The 24,345-nt window shown below is 37.9% G+C and overlaps 1 protein-coding gene across 1 annotated transcript; it reads right to left on the reverse strand.

Annotated features, from left to right (window-relative positions):
• Positions 1–1,245: 1,245 nt before the first annotated feature.
• Positions 1,246–12,254, reverse strand: LOC146464995 (ATP-binding cassette sub-family C member 4-like). The gene is made up of 6 exons (XM_085129061.1): positions 11,724–12,254; positions 9,970–10,352; positions 6,474–7,774; positions 5,185–5,755; positions 2,427–2,563; positions 1,246–2,153 (listed from the first exon to the last, which is right to left on the reverse strand). The coding sequence occupies exons 1-6, from the start codon at positions 12,252–12,254 to the stop codon at positions 1,246–1,248; spliced, it is 3,831 nt and encodes a 1,276-aa protein (XP_084985187.1).
• Between the last annotated feature and the right edge of the window lie 12,091 nt (positions 12,255–24,345).

Below are 24,345 nucleotides of genomic sequence, written 5' to 3' on the forward strand. Positions count from 1 at the left end.
TTGTTATTTTCAAAATATCATCGGGTCAGAATTCCAGTAGGGAAATGTAAATAGTTAGATCAGGGTCGACTGACTGAAACTAAGTTTCTGTCAAAAAAGGTTTACATTTAAGGTTATCAGGAAATGAACTAAATCAGGTTGAAATTAACCCAACTTAGACCAAAAAACTGTAAAAGGTGTCAAGGCGCGTTAACGAACGTAGATTCGCAGAATTATGCGAATTTCGACTGAAAAGTATGAGTGAGAGCCAACCTAAAACTGTTCGCTATGAAGGAAATCTGTTTTTTAATAGACCGGCAGCTGAAGTCACTTGTTGAGTTCAAGAACAAATCTAATTGTTCGTTATAATAAGATAGTTCATCCAGCGTGCACCTAGTTAATGCAAAAATTAAATTTTTTACGAAATTGTTTGATTGAGAAAAATATATATATCTCAATTTTGCTTCCTGTATTAAAAGAAACTACATATTTCTACTTATGAGAAAACCCCAAAATAATTATGAAACGTTTAAAACAAGTGCGCAATGTACTGCTTAAGCGAACAAGGTTAGTGTAAATCATTTTTGATGTGGCTAATAATATGTTTGTTTACTTTTGATTTCGGCTTTCAATTCTCGGTTCTCATTGTAATTTCTGATAACGAATGAGTGTGCCGCACATGAATCAAATATTTCGATAATACTTGTAAACCTCGAGTATCTTATAATTGTTGTTCCTTGGAGACCTCGGTGCAATTAAATGCAGATGAATATGTTTTTTCTTTTTTTGTTTGTTTTTCTTTTTGTTAAATAGCTAAGACAATGAAGTAAAGTATTCCGATAATATTTGTAAAACAAATGTGTCTTATAATTGTTGTTCTTTGCAGACCTTGGTCCAATAAATGCCGATGAATATGTGTTTTTTTCTTTTTCTTTTTTTTTTTTTTCAAATAGCTAAGATAATGAAGTAAGATATTGAATTCCGATAATATTTTTACTTTTGAGGCTATAACGTTGTGGAACTTTTTTGAGCTATCGACTCACTGGACGAGTTACTCAGTTTTGATGGAAGTTCTGCCAACGCTCTGGATTTTATTCAAACCTGAACAAAGCCACCACTCTTATTTATGCACGTTCGTGCGTGGTGAAATGTTATGTTTCTTTTTAAGCAAATAAAAATCGTCTCAAGCTATTCTGCTATAAACCTGTGCTTTGTTGTCAATGTGTTGAACGAGGCGATATTCCGCGCTGTTTGGCAGGATAATTGTTATATATTCGCAACTTGAAGCATTTCACCCAAGGTGCTTCCTTTCCTATTCGCTAGTATATCAAAACTATCAAATTCATCAACTTCCCCATTTTTTAAGACTAAAATCTTGTCACAGTCTCTAATTGTGTTCAAACGATGAGCTATAGTGATGACTGTGGAGTCTTGCAGTTTCTCTTGCACTACGTTCCAGATTGTTTGTTCTGTGTCTGGATCCACATGAGCAGTTGGCTCATCCAAGATGATGATTTTGTTCTTCTGCAACAACACACGAGCCAAACAGATTAACTGTCGTTCTCCGACACTGACGTTTGCACCATGTTCCAACAACTCGTGATCTAACTGTCCTTCCAGGCTTTCTATCAAATCTTTTAGCTGCACGTCATCTAAAGCTCTCCATAAGTCTTCGTCTTGGAAGTGCCCCATAAGATCAAGATTTTTCCTGAGTGATCCACTGAAAAGGACAGGACTTTGGCCAAGAATGGAAATGCACCTTCGAGCTTCTTGCAGGTTGATTCCGTGTATTGGAACATCATCGACAATTATGTCTCCGTCAGCGTCTGGCATGCGCAAAAGAGCTGCCACAAAGGATGACTTCCCTGCACCAGTGCGGCCTGCGACACCAATCTTTGTTCCTCCTTTGATGTTTACATTGATTCTCTTCAGAACTTGCGGCCCTCCAGGATAGTATATCAACGATACGTCTTGGAATGTGATATCTCCTTCACTTGGCCAGTTTTCTTGGGGAATTCGTTCTTCTTTATATCCAGGCTCAGATTCAAGCTTGGTGTAAGTCATGACTCGCTCAGCAGACGTCATTTGGTTTTCGACTTCCGACGCTTTTCTGACAGCGTATTGTGTCAAGAGCACACTCTGGACGACATAAACAAGGGCAAGTCCAGCAAAGGCTAGAGTGAAAAATTAAGACATTAATAGGAGTCTTCCTCACTGGCATTAATATTACACGAACCTCTTTACAGAGCTAGATTTTATATTTCATTCTTAAGCCTATTTTCAATGTCAGTTTAAGGTTGTCATATGTTATCCACCCGTTGATGGCTAGCATTAATTTTAACCGACGGAAGATACTTATCGCAAAAGTTACGTATAGAATTACGCAGAAGTAAATACGACAGTTGTTGGGTAATAAATTCCTCGTTTACATTAATATGTAAACCTACCAGCATCTTGAGACATCAGAACTGCAGCAAGAGCCACCGCACCAGTTAAAAGGGAAGAAAGAAGATCCAAGCGAACTCCAAGCCATCTTGCACTGGCCACCACCATGATAAATGACTGAATGTGAATATCTTGATATCTGACAAGGAAAAATTAGCAGTGACTGATCTGCAACACTTTTTTTGTGATACCAAATAGACGCTAAGTCTAAATATAATAACCTTACAAATTCCTCATCCTTTCTGGACCCATATATATTTTTAGTGCATATGAAGCAGACTATTTAGCAATAACAACAATTACAACATTAACTGTTATACAGGAGAGCAAGGTTTCCGAAAAAAAAAAAGATTTCAATAGGTCTGAGCTAAATTCTAGGTAATTCAAGGTTAAATGATTATGAGGAGCTGGGAGTCTTAAAAAATATCAAAATGTTCATTGTGTACACTGTTCGTAAACATTCAAAACAGGATCGACTATTTATCGAGTTACGATAATTTTCTTCACGCTCAAAATGATATTTGCAAAGAGTTCTGTTCACTGGATTGCAACTGGCCGCTGACCGCTGCACAATCAATACACTGAGCAGATCAGAAGCACGAAGAAACTCGTCAGTCACCAAAGCTCGCTAAATAAGGGTACAAGTGCTTAGCTGATGCTGCTGGAATTGTAAACAAGGCGTGAATTTGTGCGTCACGGCAAACATTATTCCGCTTTCCATGTTGTTACCGTGACCGTGGTCAGAGATAGGAAGATTCTGCCCTCGGCCGGACCAAGTCAGGTTGTAGGATTTTCGAGCTACCACCCGCCCACGAACAGAGAAAAATAAATTAAAAATAAATAAATTAATTAAAAAAGTACTACCTCCGCTTCCACAAGGTGCACCGAGACGATTGAAATGACAAAATACTCTGTCTTTACGGCTGGTATTCGAGAGTCGCTGTCTTTTACGTTGAACTTTCCTTATTCATCGTCTGCGTTCTCGTTTTCTTTCTGTCTCTCGCTTTCTCTTTTTTCTATGTTTGTCGAGATATTCAACGAATACATAAATTTATCGCTTTCTACAAAATTTCCGTTTGTTTTTTCTAAAACGAAAAAAACGTGGGTTGCAGCACAGGATTAAGAAGAGTGTCGCGGACCTCTACCAATAATAGGACAGTGATATGACGTTATGATATCGACCTAAAATGACGATACTCTTTTCATTTATAAGGGAAAATCGCGATAATCACGATAATTGTAACCTGTTTCTTCTGACATTGAAATATTATTTGCATGTTTCCAGAGTAATGTGAAATTAGGTGTTAATTTTGACAATGTAAACGTAATTTTTTCCAAGAGGGGAAGTTTCTTGTTAACTGAGAATACCAAAACCGTTACGCTGCCCTGTTTGCTCAGATAATACCGGGGCTTTCCTCAAAATACCCTGTTAAAGGCGAGGGAATTATTGCTTTCTTGTTCCTGCTTGGTTCGCCATTTTCTTAGCGCAGCTCCCCACTATCTGAATGTATGGAACATGATATTCTGAAAACGAAAACTACCGTGGTAATCGGATAGTAATAACTGTGGGAAAATATGTTACATTTTTTTAAAGTATAGCAACCGAAAATCATTTGCGGCTTAAATTTTAAATTCCAAAAGTTTGAATGGTTACATTTTCTTAATTTTTTGTTGTTCTCACAAACTTTCAACTTATGCTACAATGACTTTTAAAATTTTATTATGAGAAAAGTACTTTTCTTTTAAGCTGTGTCAGCTGGAGGAATCAAGAGAAAATAAGGATTTGGCGGAATTGAATGCGAATGAATTGAACTTACGACGCGATAAAAGCATTGGTTTTGCGGATTTTCCCGCCAACTTTTCTCTACAATTTGAATGGAATCTGAATTTATTGCACAACAAGGCAACTAGACAGCACATGTTTCTCCTCAAGGATAAATAATTTTTGAATGAAATTTGGCAAATAGTGTAGACCTATGGCAGCCAAGAATCGTGTACTGGGAAACTGAGCAGACGTTAAAACTGTTGTTTTGGTGCTGGAGGGAAGTTGAAGGTAACATCTTTCATTATATCTTTCATACCCCAGTTTCCAAACACACGTTTGTGTATTAATTGATGGAGAATCAAAATACAGTTGAGCTATTGTCAAAAATCTAAATGTTTCCGAGCAAAACGGAACGATAATGCTCAATCTACATTTATTCAGCTCTTCAAACTCATTATCATGATGTGTGCCTTTTTTGGTGCTAAATCTAATCTCACATTTGCTGTTGTCAAATATGAGCAATTTTTCATAGTGGCAAGGCAAACACCTTACATAAAAGAAGGAAATTTGTTGGAGATCACAGCTTGCTTAAATATTAATGTCGAAATATGTTGACTTGACCCTTTCAAGTCGAAAGGGGGTGTCATGAAGCTCATTTGAATCTCAAATTTCATAGAACTTGATTATCAAGAAGCACCTTTTTTTTCAAGGCTAGCGGACTTTTTTTTCTGTTTTTCTTTTTTTTGCTGCATGTTTTCTAAACAAGTTCGGAGAGATAACTGACGCGGCCAAATTAAAGACACCGCCTAACGACCACGAGGAGGCACACTGCTAAACATGATTGGATGACTTCAGGCTTATGAATATGGAAAACAAACATGTGATGATATTGACCATAGCGGCATGCCATTATTTTTCAAGGGGTAGTTCGTATGTCACAGCTATCGTAATGGCAAACGTATTGTGGTTCAAGCGATCTTTTAAGTTGCACATACCTGTTAAGCCGATCCAAGAAATCTCTTTGACTTCCTCTTGTCCGAATTGTTTCGAGCCCATCTAGGGTCTCTGAAATGTGAGAGAACACTGGGCTTCGACAAATTGATTCCAGTCTTTTCAGTTCCCTTGATGTCTTCAAATAATACCTTGAGATGAGTGCTGCTATTACAGATACTGGCACAACAGCAAACAGAAGCCAGGGATTTGTGACAGCTGGCACGAGTACCGAGGTAACAAGCAGCAATGTCATTTGAATCGACATCAGTAATGTTTTAGGTAATAACTCATCAATGCAGCCTACATCTTTAGAAAACCTGTTTAAGATTCTTCCCACTGGATTTGAATCAAAGAATAGGACGGGTGCTTGTAAAACAGCCACAACCATTCTGTCATGAAGGTATTCAGAACATCTTAAGGAAAGAGCTAGAACTCCATACGCTCGAATAATGGCAAACACGAGAGAGGCACTGACTAGGCAACCATAGATAATTAGATTCATTGTGCTGCGCTGATCATCTGGGTGCTTGTTCGTCAAAAATGAGAGCCATACGTCAGAGGAGACTAACATTGCTAAAAATTATAAAAAGTTACAATCAGTGAGATGTGCGAAAGACGCTGTTCCATGACATCATTAACATAAAATGTCAAGTAAACAAAGTGTACTTTCTTTGACAAACGACTGATATCTTCTAAACGATACTTCAATAAAAGCGTTTTTCTCCAGGTGCCCTGATAAAGACAGTTTGCCGATTTAGGAAACGGTGAACGAGTTTTGACAACAAGACCACGATCGCATATTTTCTTTTTCTGAGTATGCCCGTGTTACTGACCGAAAAAATTAATCTACCATTTATTCATCAGGTTTAACACATCACTCATAGACATTCAAATCCTAGTAGTGCGTAGGATGTTTCTGACGTGAAACTAGTCAAATGGCCAAGCTCCCCCACAATGTCTTGTAGCTCAGTGGGAGCATCCCAACTAGTTCATCGGTGCGAATCCTATTAGGAAACTCGGATTTTGTTTTTTCGAGTATGCTTGTGTCACTAACTGAAAAAAATGCATCTACCATAATGCTTAAAGAGACCATAACATCACAAATATTGTGTTGTTTACGAAATTAATCTGAAGTCGCTTCTAGGACTGCTTATGCCTGCCCGGCTGTAACGGTGGACATAACACACCACCAAATAAACAACACTTAAGTTTGCATAAAGTAGCATTATTGTAATTCAGTCACCATTAGTTCTGATGAGCCGTTGAACCAGAGAAATTCATTATGGCTTACCTTGGGTAATAAGGCACAAACAAACTACTGCGAAGATTAGAAGCACAGATGTGCCACTCCTGAAATAGTTCCAGTAGAGTTTCGAGGACAACACTCCTATTGTACGATCTTCTTCTGATATTTGGATACCCTTAACTTCATTGGTTTGGAGAACAGTTCCACCAACGTCGCCTGAAACGTCCTCTTTCTCTTCATTATCCCCCAATAAATTAGCATCTGGTTGATTTTGATTTAGTTCCTTATAGAGCGGGTCAACAGTTGTATTCAATATACCATCCTGTTTTAGCGCAGTGAAGTCTCCGCTTCCCAACACACTACCTTTGTACAGCACAATTACGTTATCTGCTTCTTTGATGAGTTGTTCTTGGTGAGACGTTAATAGTCGAGTTTTCGAACCCAGTAGGCCTTTGATGCATTTTTCAAAGACATGTTTTCCAACTTTGAAATCCACAGCACTCAGCGGGTCATCCAATAAGTAAATGTCTGCATCTGCATAGACGGCACGAGCTAAGCTTACTCTCGCCCGCTGGCCTCCGCTAAGAAGTTCCCCACGTTCCCCTACAACTGTTTGGTCACTGTCAGGAAGCTGTTGGATGTCTTCCTTTAGGCTACATGCCTCAATGACTCTGGCGTACTTGGATTCATCGTATGGTTCACCAAACAATATGTTTTCTCTTATAGTTCCAGAGAATACCCAAGCTATTTGGGGCACGTAGATAAGAGTTCCTTTCCTGCTTATAGTGCCGGCTATGTCTGGGACTTCACCAGCGATTGCCGAAAGAAGTGTAGATTTTCCACTGCCTACTGGTCCAGTGATGACTGTCATACTTTCTTGCGCGGCGGTGAACGCAATGTCTTGCAGGATGAATCTTTCGCCTCGCTTTGTTTGTTTATGTGTCAAATTCCTGACATATAAAGATGTTGGTTTTTGCAAATGGTTGGTGTTATCAGGTTCTTGCTTTCCTCTTTGATGTGTCACTTTCTTTGAAGTGTCACTTTCGCCATTAGAAGTCTGGTTTCTTGAAGAAAGGTTTTCTAAGAGAAGAAAGTCTTCCACTCTGCCGAGCGACACATAAGCGTCGTATGCGTCCAGCAAACCAGTGGCCAAATCGGTGCAAATGCCCATTCTTATTACATTGATAAAAGCGAGAAGCATGAAAACTGAAACGGGTGTGAGGTACTGACCAGTTAGCACAAGAGTGATGACAGACACCAGGGTCGCCATTGGTGCTGAGGTGTATTCCAAAGCAAAAACACCTGAAAGAACCGCACTCTTCTTACGGATGACGTCGATTTCTTTTCTGTAAAGAAACAGGAATTATTTGAAGCTGGCACGATAACTAAAGGACTTATCGGGTTAGAAAAGTTTATACTCATTCCTGAAATTAGTGGCCTTTGCGTTCTCCATTGATGTAAAGAAATGTCGAGATTTCGAAAATTTATGGCAAGATATCTTTTATCAAGCTTACTATTGTCATGCACCGTGTGGGGTCACAATATCAAACATATATTAGTTAATAATTATTCCACGAGCACGCGTTGGATATGAGATGATAGATAGCCAACGAGGTGCATAGCGCCGAGTTGGCTATAATCATCTCGTATCAAACAAGCACGAGTGGAGTAATTGTTTTATTAAAAACAATCAAGTAATATTGGAAGGCCTTGCAGATTTCCTTTTCAAAAGCAGCCAGAAAACAATTTATGGTCGCTACTTCTCGGGCATGGTAAAATTCTCGGGCATGGTAAAATGGTAAAATATACCATGGCCGCTGAGCCAATCATTCCCTGGAATTGCATTATACAATGATCCAGTTTTTAATAATGTTGTATATCACCCTAACGAAAGTTAATGCCTTTATCTACAATTTGTGATTCATAAGCCTTCCGGTAGGGTATGGTTTTACATCGTTATAATAAAAACCCGTGATGTACAGGGTGTCCCAAAAGTTCGTTCCTCTATTTTAAATGGCTATATCTCAAGAACGCAGCTTTACTTCTATACACAATTTAAACAAAGCAATTATATTTCAACTAAGTACAAGTCTTCAAAAATTTAATATCCTGACTGCCTCCCCTTATTTTTTATCACATTTTGAAGCCTGCGTGGCATGGAATGCGATAAATCGCGCAGCGTAGATGGCTTGATGTTCTTCCAGGCTTGTCTCAGGCGTCTTTTTAGGGGATCCATGTTCTTAGGAGAAGGGTCCTTGTAGACTTCGCTATCCATGATGCTCCAAAGGTTATCTACAGGGTTGATATCTGGCGAATTGGCTGGCCATTCTGTCTTAGCGACGAAATTCGGCAGGTTTTTACCGCACCATGCTTGGGTAACCTTTGCCGTGTGGGCTGGTGCTCCGTCCGGTACCAGCGTCATCTGCTTGTTAGAGCTGAACAGTTTTCGCTTGTCTACAGCTTCTGTTGTACTTCTGCGGCGTAGCAGAGGCTTTACTTCTTTCTTAAGGATGTTTTCGATGTAATAATCGGCAGTTACAGTTCTCCCTTGGGGTACAAAATGAAGAGCAGTCAAGCCACGTCCGGTCATCCCACCCCAGATCATCCATTTTGAGCTGTTCTTAACTTGGTAAGCTGGCGGAACTTTGTCCTCTTGTGAGCCCCATACGATGTCATTTTTGGGGTTTGGAAGTTGAAAGAGGTGTTTGGGGCATTCATCTGAAAAGAGGAAATCCTACCAATCTTCTGCAGTGAGACGTTTAAACGCCTTTGTGAATTTCAGACGCGCGGTTCGCTACTTTGTACTGAGAAGAAGCTGCTTTGGCCGTCCAAGTGCCATCCATCCTTGGTTTTTCAGGTACCTCCAGACAGAGTTTCTACCCCCATCAAGGCTTTTTCTTTCGAGCTCTCTTGCAAGTTGTCTTGTCGAATTCCCTCTCTTTTATTTAGCTTTATTCAAAACTTGAATTGCTGCATCTCTGATTACCTTTGGTTTATCTTCGAAATTTTCGGCACTTCTCGTCGACCATTTCACAACCCAACGCTCAGATTTTTCTAGCTTTTTAGCGATTTCTTTGACTGTGAATCCGTTAACTCTTAGTGCATAAGCCTGGGCCCTCAAATATGTAACCTTTTTACCATTTAAAGGGAACAAAAAATGGTTCGATGAGGGTAGCAGCTCAACTAAAAAAACTGCTGAAAAAGTAATCACAGTTTTGGCGGGAAATTAGACGCGTGCACGCAAATTTGGCGGGAAAATAAATTGAAAATTTTAGAAATAAAGTCGCACAAATGTAAGGTAATAGTCTTGCAAACTTGTATTTGAAATTATTCGGTAATCGAGTAAAATTGCGTTTAAATTCAGGCTTTTAAAGTAGAGGAACGAACTTTTGGGACACCCTGTAAGAAACTAATGTAAAAAGGGGCGCTTTTTAAGTCAAGTCCCGCTTAAACAACACTGCAATGCCTCCACTCCAATAGGTGGTTTTTTCCACCTCGTTCCCAGGGTTTCTCGTACATACAAGAAAAGTAACTAGCCTACCTTCGGGCATCTTTTATCTTTTTTCTGTATTCATCCTCCCACGCATGCGTTTTGATGGCTCGGATCCCAGCGACTGCTTGATTCATCAAGGAGATACGAAAATCGGATACCAAGGCGGTGCGACGGCGTAGTTTAGCACCAACATGGGATAAAACGGCGAAATACGGCAGAAGAAGGCAAAAAAATATGACTCCTAGTAGACTCTGCCAGCCAATCAAATAGGCCATCAAAAATGCTGCCACTATGAGTTGAAGAAACGAAGAAAGTCCATGTAACATATGGACGATGGTATGCTCGTCCAGACGCTGAACATCGTTTGATACAAGGTCAATCACACGTCCAGTTGTAAACTCAGACAGTGCAGTCTTGCTGAGAAGAAGTATCTAAAAATTTCAAAAGGATTAACTTAATTATTGTTATAGTAAAGTGACATGAAAGGCTGGCTGCAATAAGTACTTTAATCAATAAATCATAAACAGGTGTGACGTTAACACCCCTTTGGTAATTTGCGCATTTGTAGTTGAAAAGTGACTATGAAGCGTAAAACCATTGTTCGCCAAGGGGAATATTCACCAATATTTACTGAGCCTGAGGCGAATAATTGTTTTCATCTTTTCAAGACAAACTTCCTTTCGTGGCCCTTCTGAATAAGTAATAGTGTCGATATTTTTAAGAAAGCTGTTGAAAGTTATCTGCTTTCAGCTTTTGCTAATTAGTGATCTTGTTAATGACATGATTATTGATTTCGTTGTTTAATTATTTGCCATTGTATTAGAGTGTAATCCGTTTTATTGGTTTTTATCTTTTTATCTCTTCTTCTTTGTCTCTTTTTTAGAGCACACACGAGTAATATAAGTAGACAATTATTATTATTACTATTATTATTATTATTATTATTATTATTATTATTATTATTATTATTATTAAATAGATGATAAGTACACGACGAAAATTATTGGGAAAAATTTTCGGAGCCGTGAGCAGGAATCGAACCCACGACCTTCCAGTTACTAGTCTGGATGCTCTTACCACCAACCACTCAGGACTTCGCATCTCGCGAGTACACTGGGCACTCCTGAGACTTATAACCCCAAGCCTGTGACCTGCTCGCCATATGTATCATCCATAGGTCAGTTGTTACAGTATCCAGACCAGTAACTGGAAGGTCGTGGGTTCGATTTCTGCTGGGGGCTGTGTCTTTTGTGCTTTAAGATGCAGGACCGTTAATGGAAAATTCCTATATACTTCACTATATACTTCGAATTGATAAATGTCCGCTTTCGTGATGAGGTTAAACGCGTTTTGGATGTGGTCACATGAATGATGACGTCATCACACTTAATTTGATATGAGTGATATTTTATGTATGGCATCTTCCTTGGCTTCAAATTGACAAATTTATTTTAAGCATTTGCTATTTTACAGGTGCAAAGGATTTTGGGAAGGTTCTTATTACAATTATATATTACTTTAATAATAATCATAATATTAATAATATTAATAATAATAATAATAATAATAATAATATTATTATTATTATATTAATATTATTAATAATAATAATATTATTATTATTATTATTATTATTATTGTTCCCCATCTATTATTAACTCATATAAGTGGTTGCAAATTGAACTGTCAATTATTAGACCATTTAAGTTTACGTGAAGTAACTCGTATTTATCAGTAATTTTGCCATTACTTCGTGATAAACAAGTCTTTAAGCATGTTGTTATCAATCCTGTTGTGCTTACCTTGTGATAAACAAGCCCTTTTAAGGCACTGCTAATTCGGATACCCAACACTTCACATCTGTAGTCATGATGGTGCATACTCATGGCACCGATCAACACACTGAAGCCTATAGCTAGTGCGCAACCGTAGAGAAGATAATTATGTTGCGGTGTTGCTGACATCAGAGAAACCATAAGATAACCGAGCAGTAATGGTTGAAGAATGCGACTAAGTGCGAACATGGCGCCGGTTGAGACAATGAGCAGAACATCTTTAGTAGAAGGCATCTTCAGGACGCTTTTCCAAAGTTTAGGTTTTTTGCCATTTTCTTTGCACTTGGTTTCTTCTTTTTCCCATTTCGCCTGAAGCCTTGTGATCACAAAGCTTGAAGTGTTATCCTCTAGAAGAGGTAAGAAATCGTTTTCCTGTAGAGCTCGTTCGCTGCCCGTCTTGAAGACATTATTCATCCATTGAAAGAAAAGAAGTGACAGAAAGCTGGCTTTTTCCGTGTCGGTATCACTGTTGATCTTCTTGTATCCATTCCTTGCCATGACTTTAGATCTAAAAGTGATAAAATAAAGCACGTAGCGAGAACAGATATGATAAAGATAATGGAATACAATGTGAACCACAGTAAAGTCGTGAACTCATTAAACGTCTGTGGAGGGTCAATTTTTGCATTCCTGAATGATGGACAGTGTAAATACATCGTCTGTTCAAGAACAACAGAAAATGAACGACGTGGAACCAATGGTGAACCACGTAAATTTTTAAGGTTAATACTTAACTACAGAACTACAGACCTACAGTGATACATCAAACTCCGCAGCACATTAAAACTGATAGAATGTTACACGAGTTCACTGCTGTCTTCATCCGAAATTAAATTTGGGAGTTCAAGTTGCCACTGTTCGTCTGTTACTATTGCAAAGTTCACGCATTTACCCGCAGACGATTTTGCCGGGCGAAATACCTTCAGCGAGGACCCACCTATTCTGTACTGAAGGGCTTGCTCCTTCAGTCCTAAAAATTCTGTTAGATGTTTTTTAACTCTCCTTTATGTTCTTCTTTGTCCACCGGAACCCGGCTACGATTGTTCGACTGAGACCTCTTCACTTTTTCTAAAGAACCTTACGATAACTTTTATAATTCCAGTCATGGCTGGACCGCATGGATGGCGCAGTGAAAATACACTCTTTTTTCTATAATAACGTCTAATTTTCGGGCTGAGACTGAACGCTCCTATTTGTTTTTGCAATATGATCCTGAAAAGGTTCTTAACATGTTCTTAAAGTTGTGTTGCGTAGTGTTCCAATAAATCAATGCGGAGGTGTGGTATCAAGTAGCTGTCACATCTTTGTGCGGCTTGCTTTGATGCCGCGAAGAAGATGTCACGCCAACCAACGCTTGCTAAATTTGGCTTCACAAAAAACATTGAACACAGTGGTTCACGAAGCAACATAAATTTACCAGACTTTGCGGCGAATAAGCAGAAGACGTTCATGTGTAGTGGGTACAAATAAAAACAAAAACAAAAACCAAAGAACAAACAAACAACAAACAACAACAACAACAACAACAAAAAACAAACAAATGAGCAAAATGAAGATTCTTAACTGACTCTCAACCTGGGTATGTTCTTAAAATTTTGGTTAATCTCATCCTGAACGTTCTTATAAAAAAGGTTCTTATAAAAATAAAAAAAATAATAATAATAATTAAAAAAAGAGTGTACTACTCCTCCCTGATGACAGGAAATTCTATAATTAACTGAATTTGAAATTTAATGTGATCACCACTGGTGAAATAGAGCCCACTAAAGGATCTGGACATTTCCTAAGCTAGAAACAAATACAAAATGCTGTTCTTTCTAAATACAGACATCCCTACAACGTCCGACAATGTCGGTTCTCGGTTAGTATTTACCTGTCGCTAATCAGTCAGTTATATTTTTCGCCCTTTGTCGCTAGTCGGTTAACCCCATTCAGACTCTCCCTGTGACCAAAGTCAAAGAAACCCTGGGGCTACTATTTACTGTACGGCTTAGATTGACTTATAACATGCAAACTCATTGTAAAATCTATTTCATCCTGACGGCCGTTAGTGCAGAACTTGTGGTATTTTGCTAATAAAATCGAGTACTTTAATGGCTGCAATGTGTTGTCAAGTCAAAGATGCCGTACAGTACTTTACGTTGGATAAGGTTAAGTTTTTCAAGTGTTTTTTCAAACCACCAAGCTTGGAAATTAGCCCAGAAAGAAGTTGTTTTGATACAGCTGATTAACAAGAGGACAAGTGGCACTTTCTGAAATACCGTCACGGAATATACTCATTTGGGTAGGCAATATGTTGAGTATGATTTTATTTTGAAACATTATAATATTAACTTCGTTTTTGACCAAAAAAGGTAGTGGGTAAACTTTATGAACATTGTTTTCGGTAAAGCCATGACGGAGGATCTTGCTTTGCGAGGTTGGCGGTACGAAGGAGGCCGTTAAGGTTACTGTATACCTTTAGAGGTGTCTCGCATCGAAGCGATGTAGCGCGTCTGGTTTAAACGGTAGATACCTAAACCCCTATATTAAATTAAAGCTTATAGATTTGGCTATCAAATAAAATAGAATAAATAGAATGAATTGTCAATGTTTTAGCGCTGTTTTCTCGAATCAATTTTTTCACTTGAAGGGGACACTTTAAAGAGCTAAAACTCAAAAGGAATTTGTTCGTTTACCTTCAAATTTGGACAGTAGCTAGTTTATATAAACAACAAAAAGGTGTCTGCGAATTTATTCTTTCAAAACATTTTTTTCTCCGAGAGTGATTTTTGTACGATCACTCCACATTTTTTTAATCTTATTTCGAAAATGTTCTGTAAATTTTCACTGAAATTGAATATGGCAAAACGCAGACAAGTTTTGTAACGCTTTGGGTCCGGAACTCACGGCTGAAGAGCAAATTAAATTAGCGAAAAACAAAATTCGCTTTGACTTGTAGCTTTCAAAAGGTGATTTGGACGCTCGCAGTTAGAGGTCGTGAAAAAGTTCGACAATTCATTTTATTTCAAAATTCTTGGTATAGTATAGAAGCTCTATAAGCTTTAATTTGATATAGGGTTTAGGTATTTACAGTTTAAACCGGACGCGCTACATAGCTTGGACGGAAGACACCTCTAAAGGTATACGGTAACCTTAAGATGGTAGAGTAAATAGACCTTGTAGCCGAAGTTGCATTGCAAGTACGCTTGACATTAATTAGTTGATCGTGCTGTTTTATCTTATTCTTCCACGCATCCGGAATGGCGTCAATGATACCATAAAAGACGGTAAAAGGCATATCCAGGTTATACATTGCTTTGAATTCGGAGTATAGAAAACTACAGGATATTCATTTGTACCCGCTTAAATCCATTCCTTCAGGCACGTTCCCTATTGTATCAATCGAAATACACAACACCTTCTCGTAAGTGGAAAAAATAGAGAAATGAACACAGTCACGAACCTATCAAGCGAATATTTGTTGCTGTATTTATCTACCTAATTAGTATTCTATGCTAGTCGCCCTGTTTTTGTATGCGACCTTTGTATCAATTATTTTTACATGTTCACATGTGTAGAGTGAAGACGACTGTCAAAACTAAAGGAAAGAGAAATTTTTAGTTTTGATTTTGATTTTCACTTACCAGCTCTTTGTAGTGCTGTATTAAATCTGACTTGCTCAATAAAAAGGTCAGCCATCGGTTTACCATCGTACTTAGATACTGAAAAGACTTAGTTAAAGTATAAATAGGAATACCATTAAAATATTGCCCAAGTACTTGTACAACTTTTCCCGCCAGAATTTAAATTACTTTCTGGAATATTGCATTTTAAAAATCCTTCAAAAAATGACGAGCTTTCTTTATAGGATACCTGTTCATAAATCACTTTAACAATGGTGTCTATCTATCTCTAAGCGTTTCTGGAAGAGGTGACTTACAAACATTGAGCTTAAATTGACTATGTAAAATATGGAATTGAACGCACTAAACCATGACGTTAGCAATTACAGTCGATATGTGGAGTACAACAAAAATAATATTAGCACAGTAATTGCATTTTGGGAAGCATAGAAAGCAATAATACAAAAGAGTTTGAACGAACGCGGTTTTACAAGAAATTGTCATTTACAAGCGATTGGAGGTCTTTCTGGCGGTTTCTCTAGTGAAGAACAAATTATAAATCAGTTTTTGGCATTTCTCCAAAATACACAGGAAGAACTTGAAACAAATGGCCAATTTACTCGAGTTGTAATCCATTTCCATCCAAGACAACCAGAACAAAAAATGACAAACACTGGCTTATGTACACTTTTAATGTAATTGTTAACAATACTAAAAAAAATTGGCCTGATGTTAGAGCAATTTTGTGTTCTGCCATTTTTCCTTCTACACGTCCTGCGTAAGGGAGCAGTAGTTTAGACATTATTCATTGTAGATAATATTACAGATACTACATCAGCTTACTATGAACGACTATTTATTCATGACGATCATGTCAGAGACGAGTCATTTGATCCATGATCTATTAAAATAGACGATTAATGCATGAGTGCGTAAATCTTAATTTTATTCTTTGTGTGCACAAAACTTAAACCATGAATTTTGGCGGGCTCCTCGAAATTCAAACACCTTTCAAAATGCAAATCCAAATAACAATTCCTTGCAACGGAATAAATGAAAGAAATCCAAAAAGTGAGCGTATAACCTGCAAAATGATGTTTTCTCTTTTGTTTCATATTGAGTGACGAGCGGCATACTCGCTAATTATATGGCTCCTGATTCAATGAAATAGAAAAGTACAGGATACATTACTTGCAAAAAATTTCGGATGTTAAAATTTCGGACGTTTAATTTTCGGACACTGGTCGACACTCTTTTCCTCATTTGGACAATTTTCGGACAAAAATTTCTGACACTGCGCTGGAACATGCCTAAAGCAAATTTACGACTAAAAAACGTGAATTAGACTGAAATAAAATCTGTGAAAATGATAGTTTTACTGTACCTTCAAGGTTTTACAGCCGGATACACCAACAAGAAAATAACATAAACTCAATCAAGCTTATGCCTCAAGCAGTGTCTCAAATATTTTCCTATCCAGAGATAAAAAGAACGACTAAGCAAAGCCGCCTAATCCGAATTCTAGCCATATCAAGTATATTGGCTTTGAATATGTGACGCCGTCGCCCAAAAAGTATTTTTAAAGTTTTATACTATACTGTAAAAACTGATCGGACACTTAAAACTTCGGACGCTTAAAAATTTCGGACGGTTTTATTTTCGGCACTATTTTTGTCCGAAATTAAAATCGTCCGAAATGTTTTGCAAGTAATGTAATCATTTGTACGCGCTTAAATCCATTCCTTCAGGCACGTTCCCTATTGTATCAATCGAAATACACAACACCTTCTTGTAAGTGGAAAAAATAGAGAAATGAACACAGTCACGAACCTATCAAGCGAATATTTCTTGCTGTGTTTAACTATCTAATTAGTATTCTGTGCTAGCCACCGTGTTTTTCTATGCGACGTGTGTATCAATTATTTTTACATGTTCACATGTGTAGAGTGAGGACGAAGTAAAAACCAAAGAAAAGAGAAATTTTTCGTCTTGATTTTGACTTTCACTTACCAGCTCTTGGTAGTGCTGTATTAAATCTGACTTGCTCAATAAAGAGGTCAGCCATCGGTTTACCATTGTACTTAGATACTGAAAAGACTTAGTTAAAGAATAAATAGGAATACCATTAAAGTATTGTCCAAGTACTTGTACAACTTTCCCCGCCAGAATTTAAATTACTTTCTGGAATATTGCATTTTAAAAATCCTTCAAAAAATGACGAGCTTCGTTTATAGGATACCTGTTCATAAATCACTTTAACAATGGTGTCTATATATCTATCTGAACGTTTTTCTGGAAGAGGTGCCTTTCGAACATTGAGCGCACATTGACTATGTAAAATATGGAATTGAACGCACTAAACCATGACGTTAGCGATTACAGTCGAGATGTGGAGTACAACAAAAATAATATTAGCACAGTAATTGCGTTTTGGGAAGCATAGAAAGCAAGAATACAGAGGAGTTTCAACGAACGCGATTTTACAAGTAATTGTCATTTACAAGCGATTGGAGGTCTTTCTGGCGGTTTCTCTAGTGAAGAACAAACCAAAAATTAAGTTTTTAGCATTTCTCCAAAATAAACTGGAAGAACTTGAAAAAATTGGCCAATTTACTCAAGTTGTAATCCATTTCCATCCAAGACAGCCGTAACAAAAAATGACAAACACTGCCTTATGTACACTCTTAATGTAATTGTTAACAATACTAAAAAAAATCGGCCTGATGTTAGAGCAAATTTGTGTTTTGCCATTTTTCCTTCTACACGTCCTGCGTAAGGGAGCAGTAGTTTAGACATTATTCATTGTAGATAATATTACAGATACTACATCAGCTTACTATGAACGACTATTTATTCATGACGATCATGTCAGAGACGAGTCATTTGATCCATGATCTATTAAAATAGACGATTAATGCATGAGTGCGTAAATCTTAATTTTATTCTTTGTGTGCACAAAATTTAAACCATGAATTTTGGCGGGCTCCACGAAACTCAAACACCTTTCAGAACGCAAATCCAAATAACAATTCCTTGCAACGGAATAAATGAAAGAAATTAAAAAAGTGAGCGTATAACCTGCAAAATGATGTTTTCTCTTTTGTTTCATATTCAGTCAGGAGCGGCATACTCCCTGATTATATGGCTCCTGATTCAATGCAAAAGAAAACTACGGGATATTTATTTGTACGTGCTTAAATTGATTCCTTCAGGCACGTTCCCTATTGTATCAATCGAAATACACAACACCTTCTCGTAAGTGGAAAAAATAGAGAAATGAACACAGTCACGAACCTATCAAGCGAATATTTGTTCCTGTGTTTGTCTACCTAATAAAGTATTCTGTCCTAGTCGCCCTGTTTTTGTATGCGACCTTTGTATCAATTATTTTTACATGTTCACATGTGTAGAGTGAAGGCGACTGTCAAAACTAAAGGAAAGAGAAATTTTTAGTTTTGATTTTGATTTTCACTTACCAGCTCTTTGAAGTGCTGTATTAAATCTGACTTGCTCAATAAAGAGGTCAGCTATCGGTTTACCATCGTACTTATATACTGTTCTAAAAGACTTAGTTAAAATATAAATAGGAATACCATTAAAGTATTGTCCAAGTACTTGTACAACTTTTCCCGCCAGAATTTAATTGACTTTCTGGAATATCGCATTTTAAAAATCCTTCAGAAAATGAAGAGCTTTGTTTATAGGATAGCTGTTCATAAATCTACTCTAATAATGGTGTCTATCTATCTCTAAGTATTTCTGGAAGAGGTGACTTGAATTGAGCGCAAATTGACTATGTAAAATATAAAATTAAACGCACTAAACCATGACGTTAGTGATAGCAGTGGATATGTGGAGCCACAACGAAAATAATATTAGTACAGTAATTGTATTTTGGGGAGCATAGAGAGCAAGAATACAGAGGAGTTAGAATGAACAAGCGATTGGAGGTCTTTCCAAGGAGGCAATGACTGATCCAAACCAGAGGAGGGATGCAGTGAACCAGTATTAATTAATTATTATAATGTACAATCTCTAAAAGGAGTGAAGTGTGAAGTGTAGCTGTCATGTTAGATTGACTCAAGAGACGCTTTCAACGAGCTTGACTGTAGTTGTACTGAATACATTACAATACATTTCCGAAGAGTTCTGGGTGTTATTTTGTCGTTGACTTCTTATCATGGTTTCACTAACTACCTAAATAAACATTAATACAGTAGTAACTTTAAAATTACAATATATTAAATCATGGCCTACAAATTATGAGATACCGTATTCTTGGTTTTCACATGACGTCATAAAAAACTGAAATTAACTAAACACAATTTTGGGTTTTTATCTTCATCACATATAAGAAAATATAAATTTCCATCGGCTTGCTTGTTTTCAGCAGGATAGCATTCTTTTTTTTGAAAATAGAGCAGTTTGAATTTTAGATTTTTGCGCAGTGCGTGACAGAAGGATTGCTGCTCTAAACATGTCACGTACATGAAAACATCGATTCGCCTCGTGTTTTTTTAAATCTGATCAGCTGACATGTAATAGAAGCGTTAATGTCAATGTGTGAAAGTTCAGCAGAGAGAAGAAAGGCTTTGAAATAGCCAAGGTAAACTCCAGATGTTTTTGCTGGTTTCTGGCCGCCATGTTGGTGCCCATCAGACGGGGAACCAACATGGCGTCCCGTACTAAACTCTGTAAAATTCCGTGGTACATGTTCTCGAATAACTCGATTAGGAGATATCGCACAGCCCTGTGGCTTTCACACGTTGTTTATGTATCACTCTTCTACAACATATCAATTTCTTGACTTTATCTATTGAATGGTTGAGGATTTTATTTTTTTCACTTGCGTGACGATTTGCGAGGTGAAAACCACCTATTTGTTCGATTAACTGCCCACCTTCGACTAAGCGCCCAGCCTGAAAACCCAAAATGTTTTAATAAGCGCGCACCCCACCCCCTCCCAACGAAAAACATTTCTGTACTAGCCCGGCGTGAAGTAAGAGGAGCGTCAGTTGTGTTCCAAAATTGGTTTTAGATACTGTTGCCAATGAACTTTTATATTGTTTGTTAGATATTGCACTTTCTTCTGTATGGTTGAAGCAAAATGAACTTGTAATCCCTAGTCTTGTTACTCTAAAAATTACTCATTGTAGCAGGCCATTTCCCAGTTGTTTTATTATCTTTTCTTATCATGCTTTCAACTAGTCTCCTACGCACCCGTTCTTAGTGTCGTCACGTGTCACGCAACGCTCCTGACGCGTGACGACACTAAGAACGACTGCGCAGGAGACTGATGTAGCTTTCAACCTCATTATATGAAAGCGAGTCTTCAGACATAGCTTTTACTATGAAAGTTTGTTTTCATTCATGCATATGCAAACAAAACTAAATTTTAACATGGTATATCTTATTTGCCTGCCAACGCGCGTTCTATAGAAAGCGTTTTTGTGGCTTCCCACTTTAAGAACGAGGAGTTTACTTGTATATCTTATTTTCCTGACAGCGCGCTTTTAGTTGTTTTGTTTGTCTTGTTCGAAGCTTGAAGTTTTACGGGGATCCTGAATCATCGAGTTTCGGGATTCGAGTTCGAGTTCGAATTCGAGTTGGACTTCGAGTTGGACTTCGAGTTGGAATAGGAGTTGCACTTCTATAAAAATACGAAAAAGCAAAATACTTCGTTATTTTCGAGAGCGCGCTCTCGATTGGCTCCCATGTGAAATCGGACCCCTCCCTCCCCCTTCTTCCCCTAATGAAGGATGGCATGTGTACGAATATTTTTTTCGCAAAATGTAGATACTAAACATGGTCTATAATAAAACAAAAATGGCGTACAGCAAAAAAAACAACAAAAAAAAAAAAAACAGTTTCGATCTGTTCAGAAGGTGGCGATGCAAAAGTGATAGTGGCGTGAGGATTTTGTTGTCCGGTTATCTTGGACACATTTATTGGGTCACATTACCAGTTCACAAATTTCCTGGGCCCGTTTCTCCCGTTTGGATTCGAGTTCGAGTTCGAGTTGGACTTCGAGTTAGACTTCAAGTTAGACTTCGAGTTGGACTTCATAAAAAATCGATAATATCGATTTGACACACCAAATCAAAATATCGATTATTACCGATTTCAAACAACAACAACAACAACAACAACTTATTATATGAGAAGACTTATTACAATATTAGATACCCACAATTAGCAAGGGCTATTCGAGGTGGGTAGTATTGATAGTTGTTTACACGCTCAAAAGGAACAGAAAATTTTCAGCACAAAACAGAAATGATTCATTAAACAAAGAGAAAAAGAATTGAATAGGAAAATAAACGAATAAATACAACACCTTAATGACTAATTATTATTTAGAAAGTTAAATGCAAGCTAACTAAGTAGTGACATAAGATTAATACGAGTAACAGCGTTTATATCAACATACACTCCCTCAGTCTCCAGAACCTTTAAGAGCAATTCATGCAAAGTGTTTTACGTAACTCTCTCTCTCTCTCTCTCTCTCTCTCTCTCTCTCTCTCTCTCTCTCTCTCTCTCTCTCTCTCTCTCTCTCTTTAACGTTCCGTTATTAATCGGTAAAAATCACTTGATCGATACCGATTTTTATCGATTGACTACGCTAACGTCTCTTTCTTTCCTTACGACTCCGCCCTTCGGGCGGCGATCGTTTTCTCACAGGCGACCACCGCCGCTTGTATTATTTCAACAGACGCGTAATAACCAGACGCTTTGTTCGATCAAGAACGGTTCTTAATTGTATCAACAAACTCAATTTTCCGATCAATTTTGTTTTGAATTTAGCCGGAATTTACATCAAATTTGATTGTCTGCACACTGTACACCCAGCCGATCCTTACAATGGCAAATTATGTAGTTTACTCAATTAAATTACTATTCTTCAAACATTCATGTAAAATAAAGTAGAATATTAATTAAATTTATCTAACTTTATTTTTGAACCACAGATAAGTCGCAGGGAGTGATATGCCCATCGGGAAGCGGTGTTTTTTTTTTTAAACTACTGGTGTTACCTTATCCCTATTTTTTACGTGATAAATTAAACTGGGATGTTACTCAGAGTAAAAAAAAAAAAACAGCGCGGGCAGGTAGCATTTTTTTCCCACCAATATTTGATTTTGCAACTAGGTCGTTTCTATGAATTTCCCTTTCTTAAACATATGACACTGTTGCCTATAAGAAAAGTCTATGGAGAAGGCAGGACCACTAAGACCTCAGATCAGAGCATCGTTACTGCATCGGTCAAGGTGCCCGGTTCTTGAAAGTCCCGGTAACTTAGCGGGTTCGATAAGTATATGTTTTCGCCGATTACACAGTGATTACAGTACTTGGCCAATGTTAACAAAAATTGACTTCTGTTAAGAAACATTTAACATCAAAGACACTTATTGGGCCCAGTAAGTTACCGGGACTTTCGAGAAACGGGCCCAGGAAATTTGTGAACTGGTAATGTGACCCAATAAATGTGTGCAAGATAACCGGACAACGATCGAAACTGTTTTCTTTTGTTGTACGCCATTTTTGTTTTATTATAGACCATGTTTAGTATCTACATTTTGCGAAAAAAAAAAATATTCGTACACATGCAATCCTTCATTAGGGGAAGAAGGGGGAGGGGGGGGGGGGGGTCCGATTTTACATGGGAGCCCATCGAGAGCGCGCTCTCGAAAATTACGAAGTAATTTTGCTTTTTGTATTTTTATAGTAGTGCGACTCCTATTCCAACTCGAGCTTCAACTCGAAGTCCAACTCGAACTCGAACTCGCACTCGAATCCAAACTCGATGATTCGGGATTCCTTAGCTAAGAGCGCAGTCCCTTTCTTTTCCTTTCCCCTTTTTCCCGCCTCTCCCCATGACCCCTCCGCTCGTTCGCTCCAATTTTTTCGTGCTCGGCTATTTCGAGCGACCTCTCGACTATCCAGAAAGGGACTGCTTACAGTTCCCTTTTACGTCGTCCAGTCTTTGCTCTAGTGTTAGAATTCGATCACACGATAAGAAAAACGAATGACAAAAAAAAAAAAAAAAATAATAAATAAGAAAAACGAATGGGATATCCCAATGGGCATCCGTGGTTCGAGTTATCGGGGTAAATTTTGATCAAGGGAAACGAAATTGAGTTCGAGTTAGCGGGGTTTCCGAGTTATCCGAGTTTGAGTTAACCGAGTAAAAGTGACTGAAAAGTTAGGTCAAATCCAAGGGAGTTGAGACTCAGTTCGAGTTAGCGGGGGAGTTCGAGTTATCCGAGTTCGAGTTACCGGGGTCGTACTGTATATATATTTATATCTTTGAAGATGTCCGTTCTGTTGCCTGGCAACAGTGCGCAAACAAATTATGAATGACGTCGATATACAAAGTACAGTCAAACAACTTCATAAGTGAATAGTCAGCAGATGAGACTCAAGGGGAATTGAATTCTTTTACGAAAATATAGCCATTTCTAATCCATTCAATTCCCTCCAGTCTTGCCTTGCAACTATTCACTAACTCCTTGTAACAAAGAGAAATCACTTCCCATACTGCCAACTGAAATTTTCTTTAAAACAACCACAATCACATGTTATCAGTACACATTTTGATTATCCAAATAAAGCAGATGCAACTATAACAAATGTTGTCCTTTCTGAGTGTCATTAATGATTAGGATGGAAGGGGGTGGGTGTGGTGGGGGTGTGGTTGGAGAGCAAAAGGATGAGCTACATGAACATGTACCATCTTCTGAGAACTCTCTGTTAAAGGGAGGGGTTCACAGTTCTGCGCATGTCCATGAATGAAAAGACTTTTTCGCCTTTGCTCGCTATGACCAAGCCTGTTTAATTTAATTCGTTGTTAATGAACCATTGGGAAGGCAATAGGTAACTCGGGTGGTAATAAGTTTCGTATGATTGTCTTATTTCGCATTCAAATAGCTGTAAACACATCAACTGTGGAATAAATCATATGGGTCAACGCCAAAATTCAATAT

Source organism: Pavona decussata, unplaced genomic scaffold, assembly GCF_977016875.1.
Source record: "Pavona decussata unplaced genomic scaffold, jaPavDecu1.1 SCAFFOLD_158, whole genome shotgun sequence".
NCBI classification, from domain to species: Eukaryota; Metazoa; Cnidaria; class Anthozoa; order Scleractinia; family Agariciidae; genus Pavona; species Pavona decussata.

Excerpts from the sequence above, each read along its gene's own strand:
- LOC146464995 (XM_085129061.1), bottom strand. The coding sequence starts at position 12,254 with ATGGCAAGGAATGGATACAAGAAGATCAACAGTGATACCGACACGGAA. Across the intron at positions 10,353-11,723 it reads AAGGGCTTGTTTATCACAAG|ATACTTCTTCTCAGCAAGAC; the intron begins GTAAGCACAACA and ends TGAAATTTTTAG. Across the intron at positions 5,756-6,473 it reads TTTGTGCCTTATTACCCAAG|CAATGTTAGTCTCCTCTGAC; the intron begins GTAAGCCATAAT and ends TATAATTTTTAG.